Source organism: Sardina pilchardus, chromosome 5 (genome assembly GCF_963854185.1).
Source record: "Sardina pilchardus chromosome 5, fSarPil1.1, whole genome shotgun sequence".
NCBI classification, from domain to species: domain Eukaryota; kingdom Metazoa; phylum Chordata; class Actinopteri; order Clupeiformes; family Clupeidae; genus Sardina; species Sardina pilchardus.
The window spans coordinates 6,212,508-6,235,831 of record NC_084998.1 but is presented as its reverse complement, the minus strand read 5'-3'; the positions used below and the strand labels follow the sequence as shown (position 1 = coordinate 6,235,831).

General features: G+C 44.1%; 1 protein-coding gene across 1 annotated transcript in view; it reads left to right on the top strand.

Annotated features, from left to right (window-relative positions):
* Window positions 1-23,324, top strand: part of doc2b (double C2-like domains, beta) — a 145,306-nt gene that overhangs the window by 35,135 nt on the left and 86,847 nt on the right. Inside the window, exons 8-9 of the mRNA XM_062536138.1 lie at window positions 5,561-5,659; window positions 6,439-6,594. Of these exons, the coding sequence (XP_062392122.1) occupies window positions 5,561-5,659; window positions 6,439-6,594 (255 nt within the window). The remainder of the gene's footprint in view (window positions 1-5,560; window positions 5,660-6,438; window positions 6,595-23,324) is intronic.

The following is a 23,324-nucleotide window of genomic DNA, read 5'->3' as shown; positions in this document are numbered from 1 at the left end:
GGAAAGATCTTAGCTAACATTTGCAACCCATTCCTCACGCTATACTTTATGTCTGGAGGATTTCCTACATGGAATTTTGAATTTCAATTAATGGCATCTTTTTGTATATATATTACATACATATATTTACACACACACACACACACACACACACACACACACACACACACACACACACACACACACACACACACACACACACACACACACATATATATATATCACTTTTTTTGCCTTTATTACGATAGGACAGTGAAGAGACTGACCAGAAGCGATTTGGAGATAGAGATGTGCTATAGCCAGTTGCGCCGCAGTGCCCCTGCCTGCCGTATGTCCTGAATAGCCAGTGGTACCTCTACCCCCCCACCTGTTCCATACTCAGTGTTGAAGTGGCCTGCCTGCCGTATGTCCTGAATAGCCAGTGGTACCTCTACCCCCCCACCTGTTCCATACTCAGTGTTGAAGTGCCCTGCCTGCCGTATGTCCTGAATAGCCAGTGGTACCTCTACCCCCCCACCTGTTCCATACTCAGTGTTGAAGTGGCCTGCCTGCTGTAGGTCCTGAATAGCCAGTGGTACCTCTACCCCCCCACCTGTTCCATACTCAGTGTTGAAGTGCCCTGCCTGCCGTATGTCCTGAATAGCCAGTGGTACCTCTACCCCCCCACCTGTTCCATACTCAGTGTTGAAGTGCCCCTGCCTGAAGATGCTTCGTAGAGTAGGTGCATATTTTACTCTGGAAGTAGTGTGGGCTTTCAATTGAGGCTTATAGAGGAATTCTGGGGCTGCACAAATTACAACCCCCCCCCCCCAACATACACACACACACACAGACAGACAGATTTCGGAGGTGAAGCCAGAGCTCTTCCTCACATAGGGATATTTCAGTGCCAGGGCCCCAGTAATCGCCAAAATGGACTCTCTGGCACGGAAGCGATAAAGAAATGGCGCTTTTAATACAAACACAATCTATGGATTCGGCGGCAGGAAATTACCTGTAAATGTTTATTTTGCCCCCGTTCTCCCCAGAGGTTTCTTTGATGACGGTGGAGCAGAGCGCAGAACTCTGCTATGGCAGCCACTGTACAGTACAGTACCTCTGTGCCCACCGCCTGAGACCCCGTTGCGCATGAGGGGTTATATCGTGGCAAGGGAGTTAGCTGGAAGAAGGAGCAGTGAATCACAGATGCCATTTTGTCCTTGTCTTTACAAATGGATTTGAAATAATGCGTAGTACAGTACATCAGACATGTTGATGGATCTGAAAGAGAAAAGCGAGGGGAGGAATTTTGCCGGAGCTGGGCACAGATTCTTTAGCTTGACATTGATTTTGCTGGCACACCAGAGGCCCGGCAGATGTATAATAAGCGCACTCCTCCTCTCAGGTGACTCATGCTGCGTATTGACTTGGAAGGAATGTAGGTGTTAACATCTTAGGATACAATGACGGAGAGGGAGAGGGTGAGTTCTTTCATGCGCCAGAGGTGCGTGGGCGGACGGGATGAGTGTGTGTCCTTTACCTAGAGTAGAGTAGCTGACCACAGAACTCTAAAGGCACACACTACTGTGAAAGAAACAACCGCAGGATTTTTGTTGAGCGTGCTGCAGAGACCCATGTAATCCTATTACAGTCATTCCATAGCCGAATCCCATGTTTCTGTGGCATGTTGCTGATGGAGTATGTGATAATGCAGCGTAATGGTTGGGCCTCTCTGTGGCAGGTTGCTGTCCTGTTTTCACTGCCTAGTTACAGCAATTTCTGTACGTGGCAAGATCCACTATCTTGCGTTTGCAGTACTGTGATTTTCCTGATATATATGCAGTAAATCTCTCTCCATCTAGCCAGCAAGAGGACTTCAGTTTCACTGCTTTAATGGCGTCAAGAAGAACATCACATACTGTAACTGCTTATGTTTTCAAATATAGTAACTCTTTGTCATTGAACTCTACATTTGTGACGGATTTGAAAATACTTTTTAGTTCCTGCTGTGTTGGCAGTGTTGACTTCAGGTAGTTCTTGTTATTCGTCCAGTGCCTCTTTTGTCAGTGTTATAAAACATCCATTCACACTGAGCAGTAACACAGAAACATCACAAGCAGATGGCTTGTTCTATTTTGCTTGGTGCAATTTTTCTGTGTATAGTAGTCCCAGTTTCATAGTCATGACTTTCTATTTTCTGCTTGTCCTCAACAGATTACGTGGTCACCTTTCCCCCACAATGGCCTAGGTCTCAGCATATTGGTTGGTCACCCATCGGTCTCGCCGAGGCAGTGACTTGACCAAAGTTTTCTGTGTCTTGATATAGGACATTAATGCCTGTCTCCGTGGAGACCAGCACTTACCTCCTCACACGCTTATTTCCTGAGGAAATTTGCCCGGCGGGAAGCCCCTCTGCCTGGGTTAAGCACTTGCCATGTGGCCGGTGGGAACGGAGAACAGGGAATTGTTCTGACTCACTGTGCCAGAAGCCAAGCACAGAACAGGTTGATATTTTTTTTTAAAAAGAATGAGGTAGGTTAGAGGTGAGAGAGGGGATCGAGTGATGGCCAGGGGAGAGAGAGGAAGGGAGAGAGAGAGAGAGCGAGAGAGAGAGAGAGAGAATGGTGGGGGAGAGGGTGGGGAAAAGAAAGGCAGAGGAAGAGAGAGCGAGAGAGAGAGAGAGAATGGTGGGGGAGAGGGTGGGGAAAAGAAAGGCAGAGGAAGAGAGAGCGAGAGAGAGAGAGAGAGAAAGAGGGAAAGAGTGATGGAGAGAGAAGGGTGGGGGAGAGGGTGGGGAAAAGAAAGGCAGAGGAAGATAGAGAGAGCGAGAGAGAGAGTGATGGAGAGAGAAGGGTGGGGGAGAGGGTGGTGAAAAGAAAGGCAGAGGAAGATAGAGAGTGACAGAGAGCGATGGAGAGCACCAGAGCGACTGAAAGAGACTGCAGATTTTCTCAGATGGAGGAGGGAGATTAGGGTACCGCTTGAAGTTCCACGCGGACCTCGGTTCCCTCGGTTCCCTCTCCGCCGACCTTCCCGGGCCTCTGATTGAAGCGGCAGCAGATGGGGTGTGGCAAATTGGAAGCAGGACCTGAGCTACCCCCGCTCTCTCTCTCCGCTCACTCGTCCCCCCTCGTCGTTCTTCGGCGGCGTTATTAATTTTCAGCTTGGCCTGGGGCCACCGGTGTGGGTGCTCCTATGGTGATGAGGGCGCAAACACCCAGGCAGGCACTCCTCCAGATGGAAGCACCCTGCGATGCCCTCGGCGTCTCCAGCCCCCAGGCACTGAGAGGGAAGGGGAGGCACAGTGTTCGTCAACAAGACCAATCGGAGTTGCACATTTTAGTTGATGGCACAGCGCTCTGAAGTGAATGCAATTTCTCCTTAGCTTCTTGTTTTTTTTTTTTGTTTTTGTTTTTTATCAAACATTTACAGCAAGCCTGAGGATTAGGACTGTTTTGGAGTTGTTCTCATTCAGAGCAGAGAGTGTTCAGACCAAATTTCGGTGTTTTTTTACAGAAGTAAGAACACCTTGAGCAGAGATTTTCTTTTTTTTATCTTTTAACTATTGCAGTTTCACAATTTATCTTTGTGAAACAAAATGCTGATTATTATATACCCCAGACTCTGCAAGAAGTTTGAATCCAGTCTTTTTTATTGTTATTATTAGAAACCAAGTCATCAAAGCCAAGGAGTCTCTCTATATGAAAACGAATGATTGTAAGTTACTGGCTAATGTTGCCATGCTTACCAGTATCATAGCAACATAACTGAAGGTGGCCTAGCTTGGATGCTACCAGAGAATGTCTAATAAGGGGAGAACTGCCACTGTCGTTATACTTCCGGTTTTGAAATGGTTGCAGTTCCACGCTGGTTCCATTAGAGGCGCTACATTTGGAGTGCAGAATGCATGGCGGTCTATGGAGCAATACCCCTCAAAATCCGCTTTTCTCAAAATATAATTTTTTGTCAATGAATTTGAATGTTGTTTTCGAAAGGGGATGCAAAGAAATTACGTATGGCGTGGTGTTTGATTTTTTAGAGTCACTTGTTTGCTTTAAAACGTCTTTTAAAATGTAAATGACGTCATACACTCAAGCTTCATTAGCAGAATGCTAGCGTGGTATGGGCAACAACAACTCAACCTGTAAGAAATCGGAAGGACATAAGTACTCGTTCATTCAACTTTTGACCTATAACCTATGTTGAACTTGCAAAAACTACAATCAAATCTGAGATCTCTCAACGACAATTGGGTGAAAGAGCCAACTTTAGCCGTCTAGCTCCATAGGCTCCCATTCATTCTGCACTCAGGCGTCCGCCCCCAGTGGAATTTCGGTGGAACTGCAACCAAAAGTCGTTACAATGGGACTTAATAGCGAGTGGCAAGGCTCTCCGTAGACGGGCTCTGATGCTACTCCAGCAGCCTCAGTGGCTTGTGTGCCTTCATAATGGATACCATATCTGAATTGACATTCACAATATGATCATTAGTGTTTGTATTAGTTAATTGATGTTAACGATGTCTTTGTTTGTTGCTGTTTGTTTGTGTTTCTATGAAGCGCTTTGAGCAGCAACTGCCACTGCCACACAGCCATGGGAAATTGCACAATATTAGTACATTTACCTTACCTCACCTTACACAATCTACAAACAGAAATCAGGCCATGTAGTCCCCTCTGTATGTAGATTGTGCAGATATCTTGTGTTTGTAATTAAGCCTCCGCTGTTTATATAGAGTCGCTTCTTCGTCAGCTTTGGCAGCATTGAGGTCTTTTGCTTTGAGATGGCTACATTTTTCACACCTACACATATACTAGCACACACAAATATAATGTCTATCTATGGTTCCGAGGAGAGAAAAGACAATGTCCTTGTTTCCAGGACACAAAGCTCAAGTCAGCTATCTGTGGGTAAATGCTGATTGGTTGATTCGCTGTGCCACCAGAAGTCACCAGAAATCACCAAGGGAACAGGCTGCATTTGTGTACGACGTGTCTTGTCCATATTTCCCGCAAGATAAAAGTAATGAAAAACTAATCAATTTGAATTTCAGGAATTAATCATTGTGTTTCTGACATGGAAAAGATCATTAATTACATGTTTGTTAAGGCCAGAAGAAGTGGGTCCCGCCTGATTGTACTGTGTAGCTATTTTGAAAGAACAATTTACACCGTGTCCTAACTGCAAGCGACGCGACCGAATGCGTGCAACAAAATCAGTTCCATCGCTGTATTTTCAATTGGAATGTCCTGACTGAATGCGATGCGACTGAACGCGACAAGTTTCTTTGCTACGCGACTTCTTCAACCCTGTTTTGTCGCTCTGTCCGTTTCTATTTTAGTCGCATCGCCTTGACATTAACTTCTTCACGACGTAACAAAGGTTCATTAAAGAATGTTAACGGATACAATGTGGACACAAACTATCCGGCGCAACGCAACAGTCGCGCAGTCGCTTACAATTAGGACACGGTGTTAGGAGTAAGAGAAAAGAAGAGCGCAACACTACTTGCTCCGTGAAATCACAGTGAGATGTTTCACCCAACACTGCTGATGATGGCGTCCTGTGTGTCTCCCTGCAGTGGTGTCCAGTGAGAGTGAAGACAGTGACTCGGAGCTCAGCATTGGTAGTGGAGAACTCAAGGCCTTCGCTCCAGACTGCAGGCTTCGGAGAGGATCAGGTGTGGCACACACACACACACACACACACATACACACACACACTCACACACACACACACACACACACACACACACACACACACACACACACACACACACACACACACACACACACACACACACACACACACACACACACACACACAGTGTACCTCACAGCCCAGACAGCTAGCGAGGTTGTTGTGTCACCTCCAAGCCATCCCTCACTGTCTGTGATCCATTAAGCAGGTGACAGGGCAGCCCTCCTGGGGCATTCAGCAGACCTCCTTTTTATTAAGACGTTTAAATAAAGTTACTCTGATAAAAGTCTCACTCACTCCACACCATTGTTACATTTAGAAATAAAGTACATAGATGACTAGGAGTGCTGTATTCTCGCTTTCTTACATTTAGAAATAGCCATTAGAATTAGCCATAACGGGTCACCATTTTCCATTTCTCCTTAGTTAAAGCAAAGTCACAATTCCTGCCTACGGTTGGTGGACCCGTGTCCTTAGGCCATATGTCTGGAACAGTATTGGGTGAAAGTCAACAATATACACAAAATGGCCGCGTTTCCCAGATTCGTTAAGAAGCTCTTAAGTGCTAAGAACTTCTTCGCTCCTAAGAAGTTATAAGCACTTAAGAGCTTCTTAACGAATCTGGGAAACCCGGCCATTATTGGTCGAATTCCCAAGATAACACAAAAGTAGTGGTCTCAAGCAAAAGTTAATGACTTTGTAAAAAGTATTTGGGAAAAGCGCAACCTGTTCTCATGACGACCTGTGACTCCATCACAGAGTCCAGCGGCGGCTCCAGTCTGGTCCGGGTGCACGCTCCCATCAGCCTCGGCAGCGCCGTCCTGTCCGAGAGCCACTCCAGCCTGGCCAGCGAGCGCGGCAGCCTGCCCCCGGCCACCGAGGACGAGGACACCGACCACGGACGCCTCTCTCACAGTAAGTCAGGCGTCAGGCCGCTCAAACCGCTCTGTTTGCTTCCAGTCAAGGCCTTTGCCTTTGCACTGTAATCTTCTTGCAAAATTGTCGGATTGATTGACACACAACGTGAGGTTTTATTTATTTGTCAATCACGTTTTGCAATTTGCACACCGACTCTGAAACTTGCGGCTGTCAAAAATGTTTTCGGAACGGGTTTAATTGTCTGCGTTTTTCGCATCTGGTGTATGAGGTTTCCTACTGCAGCATTGTGTATTTCAGGCAGCAAAAAAACACATGCAAAACTTTGCAAAGGGAGCTATAAGACTTAATATAAGAATGTGTGTATATATATATGAATGTGTATACTGTACTGTATTCTCTGAGATGGTTTATGGTAACTGGGAAAGATCCATTGGCAGCCTAGTAAAGCAATTTATTTGACATTTTTATTGTAAATCATCACAATTATTGTTATTCTTGATGGTATTCAAGTACACTGCATCATGTGTTATTTTGTGCATGGTTTGTCTGTGCAATTTTAATGATCTTGACTGTCATCTACTTAGTATCCTGGACCATCTTAATGAGCCTTCATTTGCACAAAGATGGCTTGTGAGAGGTTAACACTTGCTATAGAAGTCTCAGGAAGATAACATGTCTTCAGAGGTGGTCTTGTAACAGGGGTTGCTTGAAGTGAGGCCTCCCGTGCCCCTTGACTTAAGTTGCACAGTCAGAGTCCTTATTAAGTCGATCGACCCTTTGGAGGTTTGTTATTGTTCTCCCCTATTGCACGTTTTCTTTCTCTCTCTCGCTCCAAAGTAATCCACTTATAGCGGCACATTATCTAACCTTATCTTTCATGCACCCTCTTCCCATATGCAGTTTTTTATTCAAAGAGCAATTATGTCACTACAAGGAGGCATGTGGCGATTACGGCAGCTTTTTTTTCTTTCTTCTTCACATAATGATTTCATTAGCATTCTGGGCACGGGGTCGTTTGGCTACAAAAGCCAAAGGTAGTCTGTTTTTTTGTTTTCTGTTTTTTTTTTTTTTTTCAGAAAAAGTCAGAACTGAAATTCGTCACCTTGTAAAAGTGTCATGGGTTGCCTTGACAGAACACCCGCAAGTGAATAGAATTCCCCAAAGATGCGAGAAACTGGTTCTTTTCTGCGGTGTGCTCAGAGCTTTCCTCTGTGGTAGTGCGCCGTTAATCTCCTCGTAATGAGTTTTGTGCCACACTGACAGAAGTTCACCCTGATATTTATTTGTTTCTACTTTGTGTTTTCCTCTCTGTGACTGCTAAGGGAGTGTGGCTGTTAAAGATTCAATCTAGTGTGTCTCCATCTGCGTTGGATTTATCACTATAACTATGCCAGCTAAATCATAGGTTGACGGAAGGTTTATGGACATTAGTGGACATTACCCTCCAGTATTTTTCCTGGAAACGCACTTTATTACACAAATAAAGTCTTTAAAAGACTTCAATATTTTTCTTCACAGATGATTCATGTTACATGGATTTTGTATTGCACCATGTTTGTACACTGTACATGTAAAAATTGAAAGGCACATAATCCCTGTTTATGCATTTAATAGTTTGGTCAAGATATTGATGGTCTGCTGTCTCAGACCATTTGGAAGACTTTGATCTGACCATGGGCTGACCGTGACATTTATCTGCAGTTGTTTCTCTACTGGGTTTCTCCCTCCGTAGCCTTTTATTCAAACATTAAACCAATGGAAAGGAAGAAGCAGAAGCCGTAGCAGAGGCTCATTTCTATCGATTTCCGTGATAGCCAGAAGAACATTGTCGCCACTGACCGAACTCCTCCAGTCTTGAATCTACTGTATAAAGCTTTTTCTCTACCCATCGCCTTATCTTTCATCGCAGTTATTCAGTCTACCTTGACATTTAAAATGTTTTTTGCGCTGCGAAGGAATGCTTATATAATCATGGCTCATACTAGTCCTTGGCACAATTACAAACCATTGGTTTTGCTATTCTGCTGTTGACTTTAAACACATCATTATATTGGAGGTGGGTGTGAGGACGATGTACCTCCACTGTATAGTGATAGACATCCATTCATCTTCATTGCTCATTGTGAAAGTTTGTGTTGTTATTTGAGATTGTTTTTTTTTTTTTGGTTGGTTGGAGCAGTTTTTTCTACATGTTGGATAAAGTACAGTCATCTTTGCCCTTTTTGCAGTATAACAATATGTTATATAACAATAGATTTTTGGGAAAATGTAAAAAAGTTTGTTTTTATTTACCATGTATATATGTAGGTCTGGATGTTGTCGTGTGTTTAGACAAACAACACTATTAGAGGAAAACATTTGTAAAACTCAACAGATGCTTTTATGAGATCATTTTAGATAGAGTTCAGTGTGAAAGTCTGTAAATGTCTGTGAAATTTAGGCCATGTAGTAATTGGATTGTGGTTGTGCTTGTTCTAGTAAATGAACTGGAGCTTTCTTTACAAGACTCTTCTTTTACCATGTGATCATACCATTAATTACATCTAATTGCTAAACAGCCACTCAGGAAATTACTGACATCAACACAATCAAATTAACGGCTTGGGTTCAGAACAGCAGAAGGACGTGTAAGCCTTTTTTCTGTGTGTCCACAGCACCGCATGGTGAAACATTAAGCCTTTATCCTGCAACTGCAATTTACTCTACTTTGAACAGCTTGCTCTTTTCCTCATGAAGAGAGGCTGAAGTTAGTCCAAGCCATGTTTTTGTAATCATCTCGATCAAAGTATTTGTAAAAAAAAAAAAAATATATATATATATTCAGGGTGAAGATATTACCTTCTAGCGATAGACTAATGGCTTGAAGGTGTCAATCATATCTGGGCAAATGCAAAACAGCAGCAACCCTGCTAGAATACAAATGGGCAATGAGAGAGAGAGAGAGAGAGAGAGAGAGAGAGAGAGAGAGAGAGAGAACAGCAACTGTAAATGTTTGATGACTAACCACTGCCATTTTCTAATAATGGCTGTGGCGGAAAGAGAGGGGGTGGCATGCAGGAGCGTGGGATGGTGTGTGTGTGTGTGGGGGGGGGGGGGGGGGGGTTAGGCAGGAGCCTGGGATGGTGTGTGTGTGTGTGTGTGTGTGTGGGGGGGGGGGATGGGGGGGTGGGGGGTAGGCAGGAGCCTGGGATGGTGTGTGTGTGGGGGGGTGTCATTTGCAGGCATAATTAATAACACTCCAGTCTTCTCTGATTAGCTCCAGACAAGGCTTGCATACAGGATTAGTATTGCCAGCAGACATCCTGGGGACCATCTTCCATGCCAGCAGATAATACGTTACTCAATCTAATGATATATTTGGGAGCAGTTATTAAATAAACAGTGGCGAGATGTTACTAACTGTCTCTAGTGCGGCGGAAATGTTTTCTTTTTTTTTTAATTCAATCAAAATTAACATGAGTCGTGAACATCTCCTGTACACTCCACTCCAGTCCAACAGAGAGCTTTTTGGCTGGCACTGCTGCTACTGTATTTTCCCTCAGGATGTCTTTATCGCGGTTGTAGTCGGATGGGAGGCGTAACACATATTATGTAAATGCAAGAGTATCATTCTCTGCCCAGCTGTATATTGTTCAGTGAGATTATCCTCCCTGTAGAGGCATGTATACATCCTGCGTCATACACATCAGGGTCATGTAATCATCAGGCAGAAAGCCGCTAACGCTATCGGAGCGGGTGTGGGGGTGCCGGAATGGATGGGTGCCTGGGTGGGCATGAGCAAATGAGCTTCCGTAATGGCCGGGGTGGATGAGACGCTAACGAGAAGCGGAGTGCTTAACCTTTGACCCCGTGGCTTTTTATGTGCTCTTCTCCGTTGATCTGCAGACGGATGCTTATTATCTCTTTGGGGAAAGCGGCTTTTTTTGTAGCATTGTCATTCAAAAAGGTATTGGTATGCAAAATCTCTCTCACCGGGCCTTTTATCACAGGTGTGGGCATCTAGCCTACAGTATGGTTTAGTTGTAATGTGCGCTGGTCTCAACATTGTGTCTGTGAGGCACACTCTCAATATTTTTCTATGTAATCTTTATACGCTCAACAATAATATGAACACGTCTGCCGGCAAGGATAGAAAACCAAAACAGGCAGAACTTTGAGTGAAACTTCAGAGCTTTGATTACAAATACTTTTGTCCAACACATTTAGGAAATTTCCGGCAGGAAAAAAATGCTTCAGATCTAAACTTGAAAATTTTTTTTCAAAGTACTGCATCTTCCATTGTCATTTTTTTAACCTATAAAACATGTTCAGTTGTCTGTCATTGAATCTTCATTAGCATCGAAACAAGATGAAAAGAAAATCATGAATATTCCTCAGACAGGACGTTCATAATGTTATGCTTTGTGTTTTTTTGTGATTTACCACTGAATCATGCTTACTCATTCGTACAAAGAACATAATGATCTGTGTTTGGAATAAAGAAATACTTTGGTTCGTCTTCACATCCCAAAAGCCTTTTTCATATAGATTGGATTCGATGGGTTATAATGTTAAATGTTAAAAAGGTTTGTGATGGGATTATTATCATAACTACATTGTTCAGCAACCATATATAAGTGTTTGAATGATTACAGTAGAAGAGGAGAGGCTGGGCCTGAGGATAATGATAAGCTGTTAGACTTTCTAGCTTTCCGCTTGTGCTTTTAGAAACGGCATAATCTTTGTCCACAAGCTGCATTTTCTGACAGCGCTGTGCCACAAAGCACCAATTACCTCCACAATTTAGTGCTTATTGTGTTTTTAGGCCCTATGCTGTCTAATCATTTTGATTATAATATTGTTTCCATAAAAAAGAGAGTCTTGTTCCCAAAAGTCTGTCCATTTTCAGCAAGTCTTGGAGATTTGGGAGGTTAGTGGGAAGAGACATGGACACCTAAATATCTTATTAGTTTTCAGCTGTAGTACCATCACATTCACCACGTCTGTGGGCCTCCTCAAAATCCCATATGTTGTGCGGCCAAGACCATAAATCTTTAAAGGTCCATATCCTAACACGGTCCCTCTCGCATGCTTATCACAGTGTAGGCTATATATCTTAGAATTCCATATCAGTCTGAGGAAATATCTATCCATCTCTGAGAACCTCCTATGCTTTGGGCTTAAGGCGAGAGTGGAGATCCTATTTAGTTGCATGCATCTCTCGCAGATGTTTGTCTTTTTGAGAAGTGGAATACTCTCCTGTTGAATTCATTCATGCTTTTGATCTACTGCCTCCAGAGTTAACACGTTCTGTTGGTTTTTTTTAAGACAGTGTCTATTGTTATGATGCACAATACCATTGTGCCGTTAAAGTTTGATTTACAAAAGAGATGCTTGCGAGGATAATGGGACAGCTGTCTTGTGCACAGAACAGGAGACGATTTACAATCGTTGGCACATATGATGGATGCACTGGGTGCACCCCAGAAATCTGTCCTAGCAAATCTAGTAGTCTGCCACTGTACATGCTGTAATCTCAACCTGAGCTATCACACACATTTTCTTCATTCATGTTAGCCAGCAACCTTTAGCATAATATATGGAAGAACTGGTTTGTTGCTCAGTGAATGACCACATTCCTCTCCCCTCCATGCACATTGGTTTGACAGCCCCCTTGCAATAGCATTGAATATTTTCATGTGTCATCACTGACCGTGTTCTGTGACTCTGCAATTTCATGCTTTCGGTTGCTTGGAGACACAAAATCGAGGCGTACCTCTAGCCTCATGTGTGGCTAGGTTCCTTTAATGAAATGACATTAGGAGACATGGAACATTATGAGTCCTATTGGGTGACTCACCGAGCCGACCTGAGGTTATGATATTCATTTATCCATTGTTTAAAGAGCTGAAGAGTTACAAGAGTTATAGATCCTGTTAGTGAAGGACCATTTGGGACATTAGTGGAAATGTTCATTTTATGATTCAATAATAATTCACAATGGATTGGTGATGGTATATTTTAGCATGCTTTGCTTCTGTATAGTGCATCAGGATAGTCTGGTTTTCACCATTATAAGATCAATCTTTTAAGATTGAACATTAGTCTGGGGAGGCTACGCTTTGTTTCTACTGCACTTCATGTTTCGTTATCGTCACGTCACCGGCCAGTTGCGTGCCAGGACTAGAGTATGGCCGTTTCTGATTGGAGCCAAAGGTTCTGGCAGTAAACGAGGAGATAGATCCGCTGGTTTCCAGTCTGAGATGCCGTGTGAAATTCAAATTCCCCGGAAGTTCAGGCAGGGTTCACCCAGCCTACTGTAGCATCAGGAAGCATTTTTTAAAGAATAAGGAAAATTGGTTCATTATTTAATCTGCAGAAATGACTGGTTAACCAAAACCTTAAGCCTTGTTGAAGTCACACCATTGGAGATTATCAAGCAAAGCAGAATAAAGTAGGCGGTGCGTTTGAGTATATCAGAGAATGTATCATGTGGTATGTTGAATGTTGAATGTTGCTTCCCACAAAAGCGTACCACGCAACAGCACAGAATACAGATAGCAGGCCCCAGCCGTGGCGCGACTGGCTGGGGCACCTGCACCGCACGCCGGCGACCCGGGTTCGATTCCCGCCCCGTGGTCCTTTCCGGATCCCACCCCTACTCTCTCTCCTGCTTGTTTCCTGTCATACTCTCTACTGTCCTGTCCAATTAAAGGCATAAAAAGCCCAAAAAAATAATCTTTAAAAAAAAGAATACAGATAGCAGTGATACCACGTTGAGATGCCTTGTCGAGATCGCGCACAAATCTCTACACTCTTGACAAAAACTCATTTCCTGCTCCTGGTGATGTCTATGGAAGAACGCTGATTTTCACAGAACAGAGCGCCATGCTTGTACCCTTTTTATTTAATTTCTTTTTCATTATTTCATTTTTACCCCTGCGATATGAGTCATTGGATAATTACACCCAGGTCGGTTGGAGGAGCACTGGCTCTCTGTGTGTGGTGTTTTGGCTGTGGGGGTGCTGGAGCTGGAGCTGGTGTTGGCGCTGCCGATGCTGAGAGGTGATTACCACCGGCCCAACTGCAGAGGCCTCCCCCAGTGCTGGGCCCTGCAGAGGCTCCTGTGTCTGCACAGGAGAGGCATCTTGAGTCCTGACCACCCCTCTGCCCACACACACACACAAACACACACACACACAAACACACACACACACACACACACACACACACACACACACACACACACACACACACACACACACACACACACACATATACACACACACACACGCACACACACACACACACACACACACACACACGCTTGGACTAGACTGTCACAGGGGCAGTGTGATCCCATTCTTTCTTCTTTTCTGATCCATGCGAGCGCCACGGTAAATGCTACGGTCATATACTCCGCAGCATATAGCATACATTTATTCTATGCTTTATTTTTTAAAAGAAACAAAACCATTTTTTTTTTTAAAGTATATATTTTTGGGCTTTTTATGCCTTTAATGATAGAGACAGTAGAGAATCGACAGGAAGTGAATGGGAGAGAGAGCAGGGGTGGGATCCGGAAAGGACCACGGGGCGGGAATCGAACCCGGGTCGCCGGCGTACAGTGCAGGTGCCCCAGCCAGTTGCGCCACAGCTGGGGCCAACAAAACCATTTTAATACCATGTTAAAGTGCCTCCATGTATTAACCTCATACCTGAACAAATTTTCCAACATCAATGTAAAAGCCGCAGCTAATAGTTGGGAAATGATGGTATAGTTTTGCTGTTGTATGTACTACTGTATATGGTGCTGATAGAACAGGCTGTTATCCGCAGGACTCTGAATGTAATTCACTTCTGAGATGAAAGAGCAACAGAGACTCAAGTGCAGGCCCTTATGGAATTCCATGTTTATGTGACTAGTCGACATGCGCTGTGGATTCCGTCGTATGCACAAACATGAATTACATTGGATAAGTGTGGTCAAAGCCTGCCAAGTCAACGCTAATCAGCTGTTCAAGTGTAGAGGAATCTGGTTGGCAAGGGTACTTCAAAGGTTAAAGAGGATGTATACAGAGCTACACCAATCATGCTGCATTTATCCAACAGTATATAGAGCCACATTAATCATGCTGCATTCTTCCAACAAACCCTAGTGAAAATCTAACAAAGCATGCGTGAATAATATATCCATTGCCATTTCTTTTTGTGTGTGTGTGTGTGTGTGTGTGTGTGTGTGTGTGTGTGTGTGTGTGTGTGTGTGTGTGTGTGTGTGTGTGTGTGTGTGTGTCTGTGTCTGTGTGTCTGTGTGTGTGTGTGTGTCTGTGTGTGTGTGTGTGTGTGTGGATGGATATGTGTTTGCATGTCATGAGGGTAGAATGTGCCTATTTGTATTGGTGGTGATGATTGAGGTTTGTAAACTGAGCATTTGCTGTGGGTGAAGTACTGGAAATATATTACAATTATGCTAAACACACATTAATATACAGTACAATATGCATATGTATGACAATTGTGTATCAAATTGTTATTAAATCTAGTCACGAGCTAACTTCCGTTACAATAGGAAAATGTGAACAAAAAGACTCACAACCTAACTTAAATAAACATGATTTTGTTTATTATTGATTAGCGACTGTGTGAATGTATGGAGGGTGATACAAACATTCTCGGGAAACTGTGCACTGGATCCAATGGCGGCGGTGCCTGTGAAAAAAAACCTCACAAAGCGTCAGTTACTTTTGTTCTGAATGGCCAACTGACTAGAATTGGAGACGGACAATTATGTTCATAATTCTCATCCATTACAATGACAAGCATTACTAGCAAAAGGACTGCACAAATTTACCAGGGAAGCTGCCGTTTTGCAGTCGTTTTGCGGGACAACGAGGGAACACGAGGGGTATGCGAGGGGTACGCGAGGGGTACGCGAGGGGTACTTCCATGCTCTCCCCTGGTGTGGCTTTGCGTCACTCGTACTATCTCGCACAGAGTGAGAGAGGGACTTTTTGCAGATAATTTTAAATTAATTATCTGGTGTAAAATAATGTGCACAATATGTTTTAAGTGACAAAATAGTTGTGACAAAAGAGTTGCAAGATGGCTCATCATCAGTCTGTGCCCAGGTGAGCTATTAGGCGCGTACAGGATGGCTGCGCAGCACAAAAACTGCGCAGCACAAGATGCACGTGGTTAAAAATCTGTCCACGATGGTCTAGATGGGTGTGTTTTCGACTCGGGAGTCGGTATCACATGGCCTCAACTTATCGCGGGAGCAAGGCGTGGCCAGGCGGCTGCTCAGCAGCGGAGCAGCCGCTCTGGAGGTACTGCGGAGGGCAGCGGAGCCTAGACCCTGCCTTCATGACGTCAGGACTTTGCCCCAATTGGCTTTTACATCCCTGACGTATGTGCAGGTGTTTAGATGCCTCTTCATATCCACAAGGGTCCGTGCGGGTCCGTGCCTCATGTTTCGTCACATGGTCACATCTAGACCACGGGAAGTAGAGAGTGTACAACTTCATAGCAGCGTTTGTATCCCCGCCCCTGCTGCCGCCGGCAGATCTCGCTGCTGCAAGAGGTCAACTTGAACGAGCATCATAGACTCAGCCTTTATTGAGCACTGTTTACATTTGATTTGAGAAAGCTTTGCTTTATTTTACTTTTGGGCTGAATAAAAGAGGGGAACCCACATTTTTGGCATCTTATCCAGCACAGTCTTCCTGCTTTCACATCCCTGCACAGCTATCCCGATCACAAATGTGTAGTGTCGTTCTGTATCTACTAAGCACCTGTGCATGTTGGAGTACAGGCGAAAACAGTATTTAAGGACATCAATTTCTTGAGGTAATTACTCATTTTTTAGTAGAAGTGTCATCGCAAACGAGTTACTACACAATCTGATATCCAGTTTGAGCTTTTCGTATAAGCCATCTGTGTCATATCAGTGCAAGCCATCTAGAGAGCAACAGCCTGGGAAAGACACTGATCATAAACCATCTTAATATATCTCTCTCTCACACACACACACACACACACTCTCTCTCAGTCTATCTCTCTCTCTCTCTCTCGACACACACACACACACACACACACACACACACACACACACACACACACACACACACACACTCCTTTGCAGCAAGAGCATTAGATTGAAAAACTGACAGAAAGTGGATAATGGCAGCTTTTGATGTCATTAAAAGACAAGCACTTTCCAGGGCTCTTGATTGTTGCCAGGGACCTGTCTCTGCACACATTTGCCCTCTGTGCTTCATGCAAAAGGTCTTTGCAAAGGAGCTCCTCTTTCCAAAAATCTCCCTCAGCCTCTCTTCTCTCCTCTCCTGTCCTCTTCTCTCCTCCCCTCCCCTCTCCTCTCCTCTCCTCTCCTCCTCTCCTCTCCTCTCCTGTCCTCTTCTCCCCTCCCCTCTCCTCTCCTCCCCTCTCCTCTCCTCTCCTCCTCCCCTCTCCTCTCCTCCTCTCCTCTCCTCTCCTCTCCTCCCCTCTCCTCTCCTCTCCTCTCCTCTCCTCCCTCCCCCCCTCCTCGTCCATTAGCACAACCCCTCCAGCATGGATGCACCGGGGGCCGTGACCCCGCTGTCCCAATCACCAACCCATGTTCTGACCACTGGGTGGAGAGGGCCGGAGTTAGCTCTCTGGTTCCATCTCCCTTGTCATGTGTGTATACAGTACACACTCACACACATACACACACACTCACTCACACACACACACACACACACACACACACACACACACACACACACACACACACACACCACACACACATGCAGAGAGAGAAAGAGCTCAGGAGCAATCAGTTCAACCATTCACTCATCAGCGTGCTGCACTTGAGACTTGGCTCCCTCACTGACCCCGAAACCCAAATTAAATGAAAAAACATTGACTCACTGCAATAGCAAATCACAAAGGCACCGTTGTTGACGAGGGGGGAGTGGGGGGGGGGGGGGGGGGGCTACCCATGAGTTCTTGTTGTTGAGGGGAGTGGGGTTGTGGGCTTGGGGGATTGTGGAGTCTAGAAACAGGAAATGTATTTATTTTTTGTCAGTGAGCAATTTGAAATGCTTGACTGAGTTTGAAATTGTGACTGATATTGTGGCAGATTTGTTGACAGTCCCCTGTCAGTTGGTCTTAACACTGGCATTTGTGTAAGCTGTGTTATGTGACAGCACTGATACATAATATTTCAATGCAGTAAGTGTACAACATCACACAGGCATACATGTGCTAATCGTAAGAGGATAAATTGTTACTTGTTGTGTCTGCTTTTGTTGTCATCATTGTTGTCATCGTTATTGTTGTCTTGTTGTTGTTGTTCCTTATAATTGTTCCATTCTGCACCTGTTTCCTTTGAGTAAACCTGAAGATTGGCTCTTAACTGTGTGAAGGAAGTTCCACAGTCTTTGTGCCTGTACACAGTTGCCACTGTGAAAGCAGATTGAATTAGCCTAAATCTGCAACAGTATGGTTGTTACCGCACAAGTGAACAGTTTCAGAAATTCAGCTTAAATGGCGCCATACTCATAGAGGCTCATAAAAGTTTTGATATTAGTTGTACTTCTTCACTTGTCTGAAAGTTTTCATCACCTTAAAACTAACCTTAAAGCCCGCATAACATTCAGCACATTTTCCAAGGTTGCCAGTGACGCCTACTGAAATAATGAGAATGCATTTTCTTTGTTGCTCTAGAGGAGCTTTGCAGCGTGTCTCACGAAAAGTATCCAACACAGAGAGTACACAAAACGGTGTGTGCACAAAATCTGCGTCATTCGAAAAAGAAAGCACTGACGACGCCACTCTTTTAAATACTGCTTAGTCCATTAAAGTGGGGGGAATTGATGTGAACCTTTGGCGAGAATATTCTGGGCTGTGTGGGCCGAGATGTGCGGCACAAAAAGCAGCAGAGCTGCAACAAAGGTGCCGTGTGTGGTAGCATTCAGCCTGGCCTTGTGCACCTCGCACAGACAATGCAACGCGCTGCCTTTGCTTTTGCTTAGGCAGTGCGGCTTGCTGACTGCCCCCGTGTTCCGCGGCTTCTTGGAAGCGTGACATTCTTCTGCGACACGCTGTTCTACAGCCCTTTTACAAACGGCAAGGCAAGGTCGCCCACCGACTGCGCTGCAAAGTTTGCTGTGTATTTAATCACAGCGCTACTGTCTGGAGTTCCGGAGCAACAGGCGCTTAAATGATTACTGAGCAGACTAGTGCTGTAAAATTACACCAAGGCATAATGTACCCTGCAATTTACCCTACAATTGTACAGAATGTACAAGACCTACTGGTAAACTTGCAACATACTGTAGGGTTATAATATTGATACTTTCTAAAATTGGAGACTTAAAAGTTATGTAGACTATATTGGCTGCTCTCAGCCACATAAGCTGATGGTTGAGGGGCTTTCATCTTGTCCTGATTCATTTGATCATTTGCTGCTGTCAATATATTCTGGTGATCTAGCTTATGAGCAGCTTTTGTCTCTTTTTGATAGTGTTATTTTCTCACATACAGTAGCAACAACACCTTCAGCTCATCTCTGTGACAACACAGATGGCAATTCTTGCTGTGTATTGTTATATTGCCGACATTCAAAACTTTTTAGCTACAGCTGTTTTTCAGCAACAGTGACAGTGACAATAGCTGAACTGGGGGAGGGGGAGCAAATTTTCCTATCTAATCTTAAATAATCAGCAATAGACTAATAGACTAATTGATGAGATCCTGAAAAGACTCATTGAGACACATGAAGGTATTTGATTTGCAATGGAAACTGTTTGAGGTCTCTATTTGAGTGAAGTTTCCGAATGAGTTGCTCTTTGGTGTGCCTCAGGTTATTTTAGGGTTGTTTACCAGGTGGAAATGCCTTAGTGCTGCGCTAAATAGATTATGGGACCATGACGTTTTTCTCTTGGCTATAGTATGCTATTAACTGGGGCAGGGCCGCTTTGACGGGTCTGACTGCCACAGTCGACATGCAGTCTGAAGCCAGCCTTCCCACCAATGGGGGAGACTAGCAATTAGAACAAGCGTGGTCATCACACACTATTTAAAAACTCTTTGGGTCCTGGATGCTAAAGGTATTTCATATACAGTAGAGAGCTGGCTCGAGCTGCAGCAGTCCGACACATTGTCACAGATGACTCATTGGCTTGTAGCCTACAGTGTGTTCAGCATCTTTTTAAGATGAGATTTCACACGTTGAGTGTACAGAGCCATTGTAGGAGGAATGAAACACAGTAAGTCAAAAATTGACTTTTGTTTCCAGTATGGTGTTCAGAGAGTAAGATAAGAGAGAGAGAGATAAGAGATATTTATTTGCCAGTTGTGCTCGTACAGACTGTATGGTACATAGGAAGTTTTGTGCAAAGCTCAAAAAGTTCAACATTTTGGGTAGAGATAAAGTGAATCATAAATAGAGAATAAATATAAGCGTATGAGAGAGACGTCCATTTCACATTTGAGAATACAATTTGGTTCAGGTGACCTACTTGTCGCCTGCTGTTCTGTCTTTGGCTTATTTGTCTGACTGTGGCTGGATAAGAATTAAAGAAGAGCGGAGTATAGAAGAACAGAGTACAGAAGAAGAGGGTACAGAAGAACAGAGTACAGGAGAGCAGAGTACAGAACAGAGTACAGAACAGAGTACAGGAGTGCTGAGTACAGGAGAGCTGAGTACAGGAGTGCTGAGTACAGGAGTGCTGAGTACAGGAGAGCTGAGTACAGGAGAGCTGAGTACAGGAGAACAGAGTACAGGAGAACAGAGTACAGAAGAACAGAGTAAAGAGCAGAGTACAGAAGAGCAGAGTACAGAAGAAGAGAGTACAGAAGAGAGTACAGAACAGAATACAGAAGAACAGAGTAAAGAAGAGCAGCGTGAAGAACAGACTACAGAATAGCAGAGTACAGAAGAATAGAGTAAAGAGCAGAGTACAGAAGAGAAGAGTACAGAAGAAGAGGGTACAGAAGAACAGAGTACAGGAGAGCAGAGTACAGGAGAATAGAGTACAGAACAGAGTACAGAACAGAGTACAGGAGTGCTGAGTACAGGAGAACAGAGTACAGAAGAACAGAGTAAAGAGCAGAGTACAGAAGAGCAGAGTACAGAAGAGCAGAGTACAGAAGAAGAGAGTACAGAAGAGAGTACAGAACAGAATACAGAAGAACAGAGTAAAGAAGAGCAGCGTGAAGAACAGACTACAGAATAGCAGAGTACAGAAGAGAAGAGTAAAGAACAGAATACAGAAGAACAGCGTAAAGAACAGAATACAGAATAGCAGAGTTTGACACGGGGTATCATGGCTGTGTTCTGAACGGTTCTCTTTGAGAAAAACATTACAGGAACCCACGACAGTGCGTTGTACAACTGCAGCTTCTGCTTCCAAACAGACTGTGACTTGTAATAATGGTTGAATTCCTAAAGGCAATGCGCAGCTGTGGTACTTAATGCTTCTTGTTTAAGCCTGGAGGCTCTCGACTGGCTTTGGACTCTCCTCTGTCGCGGTTGTGGGTCTTGCGTATTTGCCAGGTTGCTACAGTGGGTTGTAATGTGAAGTGCAAATTACCAACATGTCTTCACAGAGTATTTAGCCTTTTCTTGACACCGCGGTTAATCGCTTTAAACGATTAGCTGTTTAATTTGATGGAACAATAGTATCAGCAGAACAAGGGCATAAGCCATTATATTCTGTCAAATTCCAGAATAGCTCATGCATATTTGGCTCCCCCAAGGGAATAATATACCATACTTTTGTCCCATTTCATTTTTCCAAATGTCTCCATTTATTCAGAACCCAACCGTTTTCAACACTTTTCTGAACAATGGGCAAGGGCTCGTATTCTTCTCCCGGGGTAAATCACAAATAAGAGCCCCACTGCCTCACAGCAGACCACAGAGCCTTAATATCTTCTGTTTCCCCTCTGTTTCTCTGCAGTTTCACCACTTTCTTTTTTCCCCATTTCCCATCGTTTATTTCCTCCTCTAATGTCTGTTGTGCTCCTGCACCAGCAGTGCTTTTCTCTCACCCTGTGTTCGTCTGTTCTGGCTTCCTCTGATCTCTTTTTTGGTTAACATCAAATTGATTTGTAGCATTTAATTGAAAAACAAAAAAAAAACATACATCTTTTTTTTCCCGCCATACACTTGTGACCATTTCCGAGTGATTTTCTTAAGTGATTTTCTTAATTTTCTTGATTTTCTGGGATGAGAAACTGATTTAATTTGATTTGAAAGTTAATATGATTTTTGGAGCTGATTTAGGCTTGGTAGTTCTCTCTTTTTTTTCTTAGTCATGCCTTTGAGGTGCAGCCATGGATGGCAGAGATCAGATAAAGCATATTTGATGGAGGGACCGATGGGAGTAATCCTTTCGTCTCTGGCATGTGTCCCTGTGAAGGGGCTCCTCCATGACCATGTTAGCAGCTTACAGTGCATCACCATGGTAACGCCCAGGCAGCAGGAACACCAAGACGGCGGGAATCCTGTTTGATAAAGCTTTTACTTTCCTTCCTCAATTTCACACACATTACCTCCGGTACTGCCTGAGCCGTGAGGTGGAAGGCCCAAGATGGGCCCCAGTAGAGCCCAGCAATGTAATAAATTCCCGATAATGTAATACCTTCCCAATAATGTAATAAAAAATATTATCACACCAGCGATACCCATGACCAGAGGCATTATGTTTTCAAGTTGTCCATCCATCTGTCTGTCTATCTATCTAGATACAGTATAGTGAACGATATCAAGAACGCCTCAAGGCAGTGCTTTAGATTTGGTACAAATGTTCAGTTGGTCTCACAGATGATGGTGAAATGCCAAAGTCCAAGGTCAATGTGGCCATGAAAATCCCATTCCTGAGAGCGCTCATGAATCTCAAGAGTGCCTTGAGGCACTTGTTTCAAATGGGGTGAAAAAGTTTTGGACTCTAAGATGAACTGAGGTTAACTCTATTTTGGATGAGAATGCATTCAATGCATCTCAAGGGTCAATGTTCAAGGTCACTGTGACTACACTACAGTACATGTATGTTTCACTCTCGTGAACGTGTAATCTCAAGATGAAGTGCAGTGTTTCCCACACATAGACAAATTTGTGGCGGTGCGCCACAGATTCAGCACCGGCCGCCACATATTGCGTTTCGTTATTCTTTATTTATTTATTCTTATTTTGAAATGCTATTGAAAAACACGCAGCATTCGTAAAGCTGAATTTCCTTTCCCTGCGCTCCCTCTCTGTCACTCGCGCGTCTGTCTCTCATTCACACAGACACACGCACAGCCCCTATCCTCCGTGCACACCGCGGCTGTCTGTCTCCTTGAAAACCAACGAGATCATACCTGGAAGCGTGGTCGGTGGTCGCACTGATGCACCTGACGCTGTTCGGGTAGAAGCATAAAGTTCTCCCGCAACTTTTGTAGTCTATACGTGCAACTTAATTACCAAACAGTAGAAGTAAACTCATTCTCCTTGGCCCGCTCTCGTGCGTGCTCAATGGACAGCCGCCCTCCACATGCACATTTAATCCAAATAAAACATTCACAATCGTGGACGTATTGACGCACAGAAGACGACTAGCTAAATTACTGTTATATTCGGTTAGCATCATTAGTAGGCTATGCTGCAGACATTTGCATTCAAGTTGATTGACCAACAATGTTTTTCAACTCCAAGACTTAAAAGGGCCTGTCCCAAGGAGAAAAAGTATTAGCTTACCTTGAAACTTAAACACATGTGGGGAAACTGAACAGTCCAACCAGTAGAGTATGATAAGCTT